Source organism: Salvelinus fontinalis, chromosome 1 (genome assembly GCF_029448725.1).
Source record: "Salvelinus fontinalis isolate EN_2023a chromosome 1, ASM2944872v1, whole genome shotgun sequence".
Taxonomy (NCBI): domain Eukaryota; kingdom Metazoa; phylum Chordata; class Actinopteri; order Salmoniformes; family Salmonidae; genus Salvelinus; species Salvelinus fontinalis.
Genome location: NC_074665.1, coordinates 47,854,094 through 47,866,846, shown reverse-complemented (window position 1 = coordinate 47,866,846; position 12,753 = coordinate 47,854,094). Strand labels below are relative to the sequence as shown.

General features: G+C 51.5%; 1 protein-coding gene across 1 annotated transcript in view; it reads left to right on the top strand.

Moving 5' to 3' along the window:
* Window positions 1–12,567, top strand: part of LOC129856355 (SH3 and multiple ankyrin repeat domains protein 2-like) — a 59,925-nt gene extending 47,358 nt beyond the window's left edge. Inside the window, exons 17-27 of the mRNA XM_055924365.1 lie at window positions 4,402–4,484; window positions 4,729–4,853; window positions 5,145–5,283; window positions 5,437–5,517; window positions 6,120–6,146; window positions 6,244–6,300; window positions 6,482–6,594; window positions 6,860–6,968; window positions 7,062–10,434; window positions 10,524–11,468; window positions 11,911–12,567. Coding sequence (XP_055780340.1) covers window positions 4,402–4,484; window positions 4,729–4,853; window positions 5,145–5,283; window positions 5,437–5,517; window positions 6,120–6,146; window positions 6,244–6,300; window positions 6,482–6,594; window positions 6,860–6,968; window positions 7,062–10,434; window positions 10,524–11,468; window positions 11,911–11,974 — 5,116 coding nt within the window. The 3' untranslated portion in view covers window positions 11,975–12,567. The remainder of the gene's footprint in view (window positions 1–4,401; window positions 4,485–4,728; window positions 4,854–5,144; window positions 5,284–5,436; window positions 5,518–6,119; window positions 6,147–6,243; window positions 6,301–6,481; window positions 6,595–6,859; window positions 6,969–7,061; window positions 10,435–10,523; window positions 11,469–11,910) is intronic.
* Window positions 12,568–12,753: the final 186 nt, after the last annotated feature.

Genomic DNA, 12,753 nt, shown 5'->3' with positions numbered 1-12,753 from the left:
TCAGACGGTGAATGACGTCTGTGTGAAGAGGGAGACGGAGAGTGCATGTAGGATGTGTGTAGTACAGTGGTAGTGATTATGTGGCCTATTGTAATGCAGTGGCGTTTTGAGCCGGATCCAGCTGTATATGTATGGCCGTTGCTACCCACTGCATTTTCTGTGCTTGGGATAATGTCAATGAGAATTTTGAGTGGGTTTGGTTTGAATGTGAATGTTGTGAGTGCTGTTCTGTTCATGGGGTAGTGTGTGTTTTGGCCGATGAGGAAATCTCTCTGGAGCGGAAATCAGCTGTTTGTGAATCTGCCAGAAGCAAGTCAGTGGACGTTCAAATAAACACACCATCCCTGCTTCCTGTTACCCCATCTCCCCTCACATTATATCCACCCCCCACTTCCCCCAACCGCAAAATCACCTCTTTTCTCTCTCTTTCATGCTAAACCACCACTCTCAAATCCACCGTTCACTCCCTCCACTCTCTTGCGCTGTCTCTCCCTGTCGCGGAGAACCATCTCTGTCGCTCTCCCTTTCACTCTCACTCCCTCTTTCCCACCCTCTCTCTCTCTCCCCCTCTTTCGCTCTGTCTCAAGCAGGCAGGGTGTAGACATGCTAGGCCAGTGCTCACTCGCTCTCTCTCTCTCTCTCCTCTCGCTCTTCCCATCTCTCTCTCCTCCTCTCCTCCACTCACGCGGCTCTCTCTGGCTGTGCTCTCGCTGGAAGACCGGGAGGCGGAGGGAGAGGAGGGGGTGGAGGAGAGAAGAGAGGGGAGGGGGGTGGCAATGGGGGGATGCAGAGAGAGAGATCTGTCTCGCTCTCTCTCCCTCTCTTCTTCGTGGCCGTCACTGGGCCCCAGAAACAGAAGCGTGTGGTTCATTTACAGGTAGAGGCTGTTTCCTCATTCATTGCCTGGCTATGGATGTGAGGAGAGGACAATGGAGAGAGGGGAGAGGTAGATGCAACAGAAAGGCCGTGGATTTGAAAGGCAGATTAATGAGCTATGTATTGCGTTTGTGCATGTGTGTTTGTGTACATATGTGCGTGCGTGTGTGTGTGTTGAATCATCTTTTTCCTGTGTGTTCGAACGTTTGTGTGTGATGGAAGTGGCTATTGAATGTACTGTAGGCTCTGACTGCAGCGTGTGTATCTCTGTCTCTCCTCTCATGTATTTCTGAATGTAATCTGAGAGCATTTTGTAAATGCATTTCTAGTAATGTCAGCCGGTGTGTGTTTCGTTCATTTTGTATCACCATTTCAAATGATTTATTTCTCTCATTCATGGTATCATTGATTCCTGTTAGGTAGGTGGATTTTTATAGCTACAGTATATATTGCCATATCTCATGAATTGTGTGTGACATTCATTTTGTGTTTCATAAATGTGCATCTGTGTTGGTACCACTGACATGTAGGATGAAAGTCTTGTATAGAAAGGGACAGAGGACACAGTGGTTTGTTCGTGGTTTCCTTCATTTGACTGTGTAAACTGGTGTGAGCGTAGTCACAGTGTGGTTGAGGGTCGTCTTGGGACTAGTTAATCTGTGTCTCTGTCCCTGGGTTGTGGCTGCATGTATGTGTCATTGTGTCTCATGGTTTCATTGTATGTATGGAAATGTCAGTGGAGGCTGATGAGGGGAGGACGGCTCATAATAAGGGCTGGAATGGAGTGAATGGAATGGCTTGAAACACCTGAAAACCATGTGTTTGCTGTTTTTGATACAGTTCCACTAATTTCGCTCCAGCCGTTACCATGAGCCCGTCCTCCCCAATTAAGGTGCCACCGACCTCCTGTGGTAAAGGTAGAAGATGAGTGTGTATGACTAACATGCTGCTTCGTCTGTATAATTGTGGAGGCTACAGAGGATGAGTCAGGAGGGAGGGTACATGATAACACTTTAGGCTACTGTAATACTGTAGACTCCTGTAATAATGTAGGCTACTGTAATACTGTAAACTCCTGTAATAATGTAGGCTACTGTAATACTGTAGGCTACTGTAATAATGGAGGCTACTGTAAGCTACTGTAATAATGTAGGCTACTGTAATACTGTAGACTCCTGTAATAATGTAGGCTACTGTAATAATGTAGGCTACTGTAAGCTACTGTAATAATGTAGGCTACTGTAATACTGTAGACTCCTGTAATAATGTAGGCTACTGTAATAATGTAGGCTACTGTAATACTGTAGGCTACTGTAATACTGTAGGCTACTGTAATACTGTAGGCTACTGTAATAATGTAGGCTACTGTAATACTGTAGACTCCTGTAATAATGTAGGCTACTGGAATACTGTAGACTCCTGGAATAATGTAGGCTACTGTAATACTGTAGGCTACTGTAATACTGTAGGCTACTGTAATAATGTAGGCTACTGTAATACTGTAGAATCCTGTAATAATGTAGGCTACTGGAATACTGTAGACTCCTGGAATAATGTAGGCTACTGTAATACTGTAGGCTACTGTAATAATGTAGGCTATTGTAATACTGTAGACTCCTGTAATAATGTAGGCTACTGTAATAATGTAGGCTACTGTAATACTGTAGGCTAATGGAATACTGTAGGCTACTGTAATACTGTAGGCTACTGTGATAATGTAGACTACTGTAATAATGTAGGCTACTGGAATACTGTAGGCTACTGTAATACTGTAGACTCCTGCAATAATGTAGGCTACTGTAATAATGTAGCCTACTGTAATACTGTAGACTCCTGTAATAATGTAGGCTACTGTAATAATGTAGGCTACTGTAATACTGTCGGCTACTGTAATATGTGAGTGTCATACTGTGAGCACTGAGTGTCACACTGGCCAATGGGGAATTCATGTTACATAAAAACACTCATGCAGATTTAAGGTCCTTTCCTGAAGAGTAGGGACAGAGCGAACAGGAGCGAGAGGGTTAAATGGTGGACTATTTCAAAGATCCACAGCATCATAGCTACACCTCTATTGCCTTCGGGGATAGAACGATACCGTTCTCAGACAGTAGTGGATTGCAACCAGCCGTTTGAACACACTGCTACATGTAGAGTTGATCCTTTGAGAGGGAACGCGCGAAGGAGTCAGGGTGAGAGAAAAGGAACGAGGCGTGAACAGCAGATGGATGGAAGGCGGCTTTTTTTTTTTGCGTTGGCGAAACACTAACGTTGACAGTATGACAGAGCACAAGCGACGGATGAAAAGGGACGGTGCAAACTGTAGACCTCTTGCACGAGAAGTTAAAAGTTGAATCTTCAGCTTTGCAATGGCTTCCGGGCGCTGCCTGCTCACACCAAGTTCAGCAACTCCCAATAAAGCAAAGACTCTCGTCCCCAGTCATGTGGTACCTGGGTGGATTTGCACAGTCAGCAGTCGGTCGGCAGGGCCGCCGTCAGTTTGAGTTTATTCGAGCAGCTAATGCAGAAAAAAGCAGAACCCGGGATTAGCTGCTGGGATTTCAAACCAACGGATTCAACCACAGGTCATACAGCGACCAAAGAGCCAGACATCCTAATGGAGCTACAAAACAGGATGAATTGAGGCCGGCTGCGTAGAATTGAGACCTTCAATGAACGGAGATGGAGACCCTGTTGCTGTATATGGCTGTGGAGCCGGAGTCTACAGTATGAGCTGAGCTCGGAAAACAGTGCGAATTGAGACCCGGCCGGGCTGTCTGGGATGGAGACCTCAAATGAATTGGAGACACTGTTGTTATAGTACAGTACATTATATGGGTACTGTGGAGTGTGAGGCTACAGTATACAGTATACATTGAGCTCTCTACACGAGGCAAAACTGCTGTAATGCATCCGTAAATCTGACAATGAATAGGAGTTCCAGACATGGTAATGGAGCAATGGAACAGCGTGGACAACTCTGGCTGCCGCTCTATACCACTACTCCTACCATCTCATGACTAGACGGCCATGTCAATCATCAATTGAGGGGGGAAAAACATCCTCGTGTGGCGATGAGTGGTAGCCAAGATAGCTAGTGCAGTGAACACTTGAGGAAAGCTAGTGCAGTATTACAGGTGCATTTATAAGTTGTAATTACTAACAGTGAAGAGTCTAGGCAGCCTTTTTCATGTACATTCCCACGTGCTTCCTGGTGCTAGTCAGCATTATATGCTGGATTATGTAGAGGTCTCTCCAGTGCACTCATCCTTGCCCGTCATGACATCAACTCTACCCTGGTTGTCGGGTGTCTTTGTACGGTGGTGGTCTTGGTTTGACATGCCTCAACCCCCCCCCCCCCCCCCCCCATCGTTTGGTGCAGTGTGATTTCATAATGCGATGCAGTATAGCTGTCTCCCAGATTCAGAAATTCTTTATTTGCATGACAATTAGACTTTCTGCTGCTAAAGAAGTCATGTAGCTTGCGCTCTCTCACTCCCCCTCCCCCCCCTTATTATCTCTCAGTGACTACATCATTAAGGAGAAGACAGTGCTCCTGCAGAAGAAAGACAATGAGGGCTTTGGCTTTGTGCTTCGGGGAGCCAAAGGTGAGTGCGAGCCTCTCTCCCCCCCGAAATACCCCTGGATGTCTACAATCTCCGGCTTCCGCAGTCCTCTACTCTTCTGTTATTTCACTTTCACTCCTTGCACATCCTCTCTCACCCAATTCTTCCGTCGCATCTCTCGGCCTCCCTTCTCCCCCTACTTTGACACTATTTTATTACTTCTTTCAAATCTCCCTCATCCTCTTGTTCTTGACATCCTCTTGTTCTTGACTTGTTCTCTCCGCAGCCCAGACTCCTATAGAGGAGTTCACTCCGACCCCAGCATTCCCCGCGCTGCAGTACCTGGAGTCTGTGGATGAGGGGGGTGTGGCCTGGAGGGCTGGTTTAAGGATGGGGGACTTCCTTATTGAGGTATGGATCCCTGGAAAAGCTTGTCACCCTGACAGTTTATGCAGGCCTGGTAATCAACGTGGGTCCAACTTTTGTAATCACTATCAAATTGTACATTTGTTAATTTGTTAAGAGTTTGAACTTGTATCGTGTTGAGTGGAGTGTGACAGTTTAGTGTTGTTGACAGCCTGTGTGTGTGTGTGTGTGTGTGTGTGTGTGTGTGTGTGTGTGTGTGTGTGTGTGTGTGTGTGTGTGTGTGTGTGTGTGTGTGTGTGTGTGTGTGTGTGTGTGTGTGTGTGTGTGTGTGTGTAGGTTAATGGTCAGAATGTAGTGAAGGTGGGCCACAGGCAGGTGGTCAACATGATCAGACAAGGTGGCAACGCTCTGATGGTCAAGGTTGTCATGGTGACCCGCAACCCGGAGATGGAGGAGACCAACCTCAGGAAGAAAGGTATACGTTTGAGTTTGTTCTGTGTAATGTATACAATTCATGTTTATAACTTAGTAATAGTAATGCTTGTCCGCAATACCGTAACAGCTACTGTGTGTATGTTTATAATACAGCAGTAAACAGTAAGTTTGTTTGGTCCTTGTCCCTTGGCAGTCCCCCAGCAGGCTAAGAGGCTGACTCCTCCTGCCATTGCCCTGCGCTCTAAATCAATGACATCAGAGCTGGAAGACATGGGTAAGACAATAGAAGAAGAAGGGGCTGGGAAGCATAAAAAGCAGGGAGAAAAAGGAGAAGAAAAGGATTGTTCACATTAGAATTCTGACCCATAGAAAACGACGTTAATTGAAAAAGTCCATTAAATATTAAGTGAGTTGATGCAGGGAAGCTTGGATGTTTTGGGGTATAGGTAAGATTTCATGTTTTAATTACCAATGGCTTAATGAGGATGACTGTGGGGATACATGTTCTCTTTCAAGTGAATGTATAAACACTAGGTAAGATGTAGATACAGTGAAGTCCTTCACGTTGTGGAAGCTCTACATTATGCACATAACCTCTGCTCAATGTCTTCTTTTTCTGCTCAATCAAATGGACGACTAACAGTGGAGAAAGGTGGGAAAAGGTTGAGTTGTGTGACGTCATTGTCATGGTCGTCGTCTTCCTCCTCACCATCATTATCACCATCACGTCATCAGAGTCATCATCAGTGTTAATGTACAAAATGTACTGTATTCATTCATGTTATTTTGTGGTACTACAGAGATGCCTATAATAGCAGTCTCAGTATACTGTTGTAGCATAATATGATAACCTTCTTTTCTCTAATTATGCTGCAGCTGCCTCTCCATGGAAAAATAAAGCAGGTGAATATCTCTCTTATCATTACCTTAATCAGCCCTTAAGCCTCCATTCAAAATCAGTCTGCTCGGTTCCTAAGAATATATCACCTCTGTTTTTCAGAGTACGAGTCCTCCCAGGTGCCTGATAAGAAGAGGACAGTCTATCAAATGGCACTGAGTAAGATCTGACCCCTGTCCTCCCCCTTTGTGTTTCCAAAAGGGCCATCTTTGAACTGGGTGACAATAATGTGCCGCCGCTTTCAATCGTCTTATGCTTTTGATCTCTCTCTTCCCTCTCTTCTATATTTTATTTCTCTCCCTCTCCTCGCTCTGTCGCTCTATCGCCCTCCGTCTTTCAGATAAACTGGATGAGATCCTGGCGGCGGCTCAGCACACAATCACATCAGACGGACAGGGACAGCGGGGTCACGGAGGGAAGAGAGACCGAACCAAGAGCATCGCCTCCAATGAGGTAGTGCATCATTCTTGACATTACCTTACTGTACCTGCAGGTCCTACTGGCCCTGGGGATCCTACCCTCAATTCAGTGCTTGGGTCTGTAACGATGGATGTGAAAGAAGCCTCACAGAACAGGATATGAACTTATTGCTTCCTCCATATTGCACTATATATCCCTTTTACTGCCAATGCACTTTTAATGTGGCATCACTTCCTCCCGTTCTCGGGCATCTCTCCCTGTGCATCTTTCTCCATTGTGTGTCTTGCGACACCTAAAGCCAAGTCATGACCAGTTGGTTGGTGTGATGCCGCCTGGGTTTGGTTACAACCAGGGTCAATACCCCCCCGGCCAGCCTCATGGAGTAATGCTGCGACAGAAATCTATTGGTAAGTCTTACAGATATTATTGCTATGACTGTCAAAAAGCTTAACTGTTTTCCAACCAGATAGTCTGTTTATCTCTGTGTGTCCCTGTTTCAGGTGTGATGGAGGAGGACAGGCAGTACCTCCACAACCCGGCCATGAAACTGGCCCGAAGTCTGTCAGAGGACATCCCCCCTCCCCCCAACACGTCCGCCCCGGAACCCCCCTTATCTGCTGACCCCCATACTGTTTGGAGGGGGGAGCAGTCTGCCCCCCAGCCCCCATCCTCCCAGGCCCAGGCCCAGGCCCTCCTCACCCAGCAGCAGGCAGTCCACGCCACCCAGGCAGGCTGGGACAGGGGAGGCCCTGTCAATCAACAGCACGGCATGGCCCCGACCCTCCGGAGAGGAGGAGGACAATACACAGGGGAGCCCCCAGAGGGGACGAAGAGAGTAGGGGGAAAAATGGGGGCGTTGAGGAGGGGCTACAGTAGTGCTACTCCACCCACGAGCGCCGCTCCCAAAACTCAACAGCAACCCCAGCAGCAGCAGCCCCAGCAGCAGCAGCCCCAGCAGCAGCAGCCCCAGCAGCAGCAGCCCCAGCAGCAAGTGGCGACCCGCGAGAGGGGCGGAGAGGCAGGCAGGGGTGGGGGAGGCAGGAAGGGCGGGAGGGGCCCTCTAGTAAAGCAAACCACAGTGGAAGGTGGGCTCAGCAGGCACCACCGAGGGGGGCAAGGCCAGGTGGGTAAGCGCTCAGGGGCCAAAGAGAAGAGCTCCATCCCCATCCCCACCATCATCGTCAAGGCCCCCTCCACCAGCAGCGGCAGTGGCCGCAGCAGCCAGGGCAGCAGCGTAGATGCCGAGCATCCGCCTCCCGACATAGACGACCCTACCTCCCCATCCGCCTCTGCCGACACCCCCACCACTCCCGGCCTGCCTTCCCCTGTGTCCCCCTTACCACCCCAGCCCCCTGTCTCTTCCGCCATGCCCCCTTCAACTGTCGCCCCCCAGCTGCCCCCTAACCTGGAGAATCTGGACTTCACCAACCAGTTCAGGGGGGCCTTCGTCGGGGCAGCGCGCCGGGACCGGGAACGTTTCCGTGACATGAGGAGGAAGAGTGCTTCCTTCTTCCTCTCCTCCGAAGAGGACATCCAAGGGGAGGCGGGGGGAGGTGGAGGGGTATGGACTCAGCCCCTACAGGGGATGGGGATGGATGTCCCCACCCCCCGCCTCCGCCCCTCCAAGTCCATCGACGAGGGCATGTTCTCTGGGGACAATTATGTCCACTACGCCAGCAGCATGCCCCCTGCCTTCGGGCTGCCTGAGTACCACTCCCCTGTGATGGGCCAGGACGGCCAGCCCAAGTCCGCTCCCTCCAACTACGGCCCAGGCTCTCCAGCCACCACCTTCATCCACCCTCTGACTGGGAAGGTCCTTGACCCCTCGTCCCCCCTGGGCCTGGCGCTGGCTGCACGGGAAAGGGCCCTCAAGGACGACCGGAGGACCCGGCGGGAGGAGCGGCACTTTGGCCGGCAGATGTCCAGCGTGGGGGCATTTCCTACCTCTCTCCCATCCCCCACGCCGTCCCTGTTCCCCGCCACTACCTCCCCCGCCTCCCTGAGCCGCCCGCTGTCACCCAGGATATTACGCTTGGGAGGTGAAGGGGGAGGGGAGAGAGTGGAGAGGGACCAGGCGGCCGGAGCCAGAGAGGGCCTCAGAGTTCGCTTTTCAGAGGACAGAACCAACCAGTACCAGACCCAGTATTATCAACAGAGTCCTAGAGACAGGGAGCCACCTGGCCCGCCCATGCAGCCGCCCGGCCCGCCGCCTCAGCCTGCACCCCGCAGACCCTCGTTCCTACAGATGGAAAGCAGTGCAAACTCTAGCTATATCCCCCAATACCGCCTACCCGCAGCCCCAGCCCACCCACATGAAGATGGGGGAGAGGGAGGAGGAGGAGTGGGACTGGGGCTCATGGTGCTTCCACCGCCCACCCCCTCCATAGACATAGATGATGAGTTTGTCTTTGTTGACCCCCTACCCCCTCCCTTGCAGTTCGCCAACGGCCAAGGCCAGAGAGAACTGCAGAGGGGATACTCTCAACAGCATCAACACTCAGCTCAACACGCCCCTCTCGCCTTGCCACCTCCGCCACCCCCCCTCCCCTCCCCTAAAGTACCTCCACCAGGAGGCTTCACCTCCAACGCCCCCCTCCCTTCCCCCCAGACTGGGGACTCTGCTGCCTCCAGCCTCACGTCCTACGACAGCGAGGTGGCCAACCTCACCCAGTCAGCTCTGTCTCCCTCCCTCACCTCGCCCCAAATATTCCCCCGTTCCTCCGCCGCCACAGTCGCCTCCGTTTTACCCGCCGCCTCACTCCACAGACCCCAGCCCATGTCCCATGCACACCCATTCTCCAGTGGCCCCAGCGTACCGGTTAACCCCGCTAATATGGGGGCCCCTGTTTCGCCGATGACCTTAGCGCAGGACCGAGGCGCGGCCACCCTCACTACGACTGTGACCTACGCCACCACGATGACCGTGACCGCCGCCGCCACCAGTACCACTGCCTCTGCGCCGTCTTCAGACTACAATGTAGCTGGGACCGCCCCCAGAACTGCCGCCAGTGCTGCTGGCAAGGCAGGCGACCACCAACCCTCCAGGATGAAGACTGGAGACTGGCAGACAGAGACGGTGGTGGACTCTGGGATTGAGGAGCTGGACAGTAGCAGCGACCACCATCTGGAAACACTGGGAGTGAGCAGACTGAAGGGAGAGAGAGGAGGAGGAGGAGGAGGAGGAGGAGGAGGAGGAGGAGGAGGAGGAGGAGGAGGAGGAGGAGGAGGAGGAGGAGGAGGAGGAGGAGGAGGGGGAGGAGGAGGAGGAGCGGAAGGGGAGAGAGTGGTCGGCGAGCACCCAGATCCTTACTTGACTTACTCAGGTGGGCAAACGTTTGAAGTGCACCATGCCAAACACACGGCCAACCCCCCTGTGTATCCAAAGACGATGCAGTACAAAGAGGGGGGCATCAAGGACACAAGGGAAGCGTTGCGTCGACAGGCAAGCACCAATCCGCCCTGCCAGAGCGTCCCACCACACCCCCAGAGACAGGCCAACCCAGAGGAGGAGGCCAGGAGAGGAGAGGGAGGAGCAGCGGACGAGAGGAAACAACGCAGACAGAGTCGACCCAAGATGGAGGACAGCTTCGGTTCCACCTTGGCTGCCTGTCTTGAGCGGCCCAACACCCTGGAGCCAAGACCCTTGTCCTGGAGCGAGGGGGTCGACCCGGGGCAGGGCCTGGAGCGAGGCGGGGGTGGGATGTCTGTGGAGGGGCGCAGGCTGCACTCACCCCTATCGGGAGTAAAGGCCAGCATCATCAACGAGCTGAGCTCCAAGCTGCAACAGATGAGCAATAAGAGCACGGAGGACTGGAGTCAGTCTGAGATGCGAGGTCCGAGTCCCATTAATCCGAGGTCGCCCACAATGCAAAGGTGAGGCTGTTGTTGTTTAAGGGTCTCACTCAGTGACTCCACGGCACTGCACCTACTGAGTACAGTAATCCATTTTTTTTCTCTTTCAGATATTCAGGGGATTTCTCTGCCTCGTTTCAGAGCCCCCCCACAGGCCACTCCACTTCCCCCTTACCCACCTCCTCGCCACAGCATCGCCCGTCAATCTTCACCCCCAATCTCACTGCCACCCCCTCCGGCTCGCCATCCCACCAGCCCCCACTCCAGCCTAACTGGATCCACTCCCCCTCTCCCCAGATGCCCACCTCCCCCTCTCACTCTTCCCACCCTCCTCTCTCCCCCACTTACTCCCCCTCTCAATCCCACCCTCCTCTCTCCCCCACGTACTCACCCTATCCCACATCCCCCAAACATCGCACTAAGTACCGTGGAGCCAAGATTTTTGACTTCCAGTGTACCCCTGGTCCAGAGCTGAGGTCGTCTATGTCCCGCCGGCGCGCCCCCAGCCCCCTCATCTACTCCACAAACCGCCCCAGCCCCGCCCCTCCCAGACCCTCCTCCCTCCCCATCCTCCCCAGCACCCCTGTCTACAACACCCCCTTTGAGTTCCCCGTTCCCCTAACTCCCTCATCCCCAGGTCACACCATAGGAGACCCCTACAACCCCTCCACCTCTCCTCTCTTTCCCACATCCCCACAACCTCCCAGCGCCCTCCTGGTCTCCCGCTCCCTCTCCCCCACCCAGTTCCTCTCCGGCGCATCCTCACCCTCCATGCACCTGCCCCCCTCTCCATCCTGCCTCAACTACCCCCACCTCACCCCTCCTCCCCCTGCCAAGCCCTTCGCCATCAAGCCCCTGTCCTACTGGACCAAGTGGGACGTGGCCGACTGGCTTTCCTACCTGAACCTGGGGGAGCACAGGGAACGTTTCATGGATAACGAGATCGACGGCTCCCACTTGCCTTCCCTCACCAAGGACGACTTCCTGGACCTGGGGGTGACGCGCGTCGGCCACCGCATGAACATCGAGAGAGCGCTGAAGAAACTGACTGACAGGTGAGGGAAGAACGGCAGAGTCAATGCACATACAGAGGCAACATGTCAGCCAGGGGGCAAGTGGAAATAAAGAGGGAGAAAAAAGCACCGGATGGAGAAGGAAAGACAAGTGCCTCTTTCCTTCCCTGCGAGCCAGATGAGTCCATCCCCCTTCCCTTTTTAGTCATGAAGCATTTATCCTTAGAGTTAATTTGCTAAGTTATTCCATCTCTCTCTCTCTCTCTCTCTCTCTCTCTCTCTCTCTCTCTCTCTCTCTCTCTCTCTCTCTCTCTCTCTCTCTCTCTCTCTCTCTCTCTCTCTCTCTCTCTCTCTCTCTCTCTCTCTCTCTCTCTCTCTCTCTCTCTCTCTCTCCCCCTCTCTATCATTTAATTGACTACCTTCACTACTTTTCATTTTCTATTTATTCTTATTTCTTGATTTACCCCCCTCCCTCTTTCCTCAGGCTGTTCTCTCCCATGCATGACCCTAGCCCCTCCCCTGAGCCACAGGCAGAGAGTGAAAGATGAGGTGACTCAGGGCTCAGAGAAAGACAGAGAAACACACGGACCGAGTTGAGTTCTATAGAAGACCATTGGACACAGAGTGTGAGCTGGACAAATGGCGTAAAGGATCACGACGGAAAAGGCTTAATCACACCAGGAGAGATTTGTTATGAGTGGAGGACAATTGTCTATTTACACCCACTGTACAACTACTGATAAATAGGCTTTTAATTAACACATGGACACACACAGACAGATACACACACACACACACACACACACAGACACACAGACATTTGACTGGTGATTCTCACACTCCATCTGCTGCCTGGCGGTTACAGTACTGGGAGAAATGCTAACAAGAATCTTGAGATTGTAATGCTGCTACCCATACAGAGATGGTAAGCCCATGGATATACTAAAGGTGGTGGTTGGGTACCTCTAATAAACAATACAGGCCATATTCTTATCCTGAAATTCATGCGCAAACTCTGACGCACATTAGAGCATGGGATTGGAAGCTATTGTTGGAATGTCTAAAATTCCGAATATGGTCCTAAAATGGAAAAGTACATGACATTTTAAGTTAAAGTAAACAGTAAAAAAAAAAAAAAAAAGTAAAATAGTGGACTTTTTATACTGAGGTCAGTTTATGCCCTAATTCCCTAGTGATTTCCCAACAAGCTTTCTACGTATTTTACTAACTATGAGTAACAATATAGCTTACATGTAAAAATGGATTCACAGATCCAAATCATTAATTTGTTTCGTACCAAGTGCTGATTGCAATCATTCATTTCAAA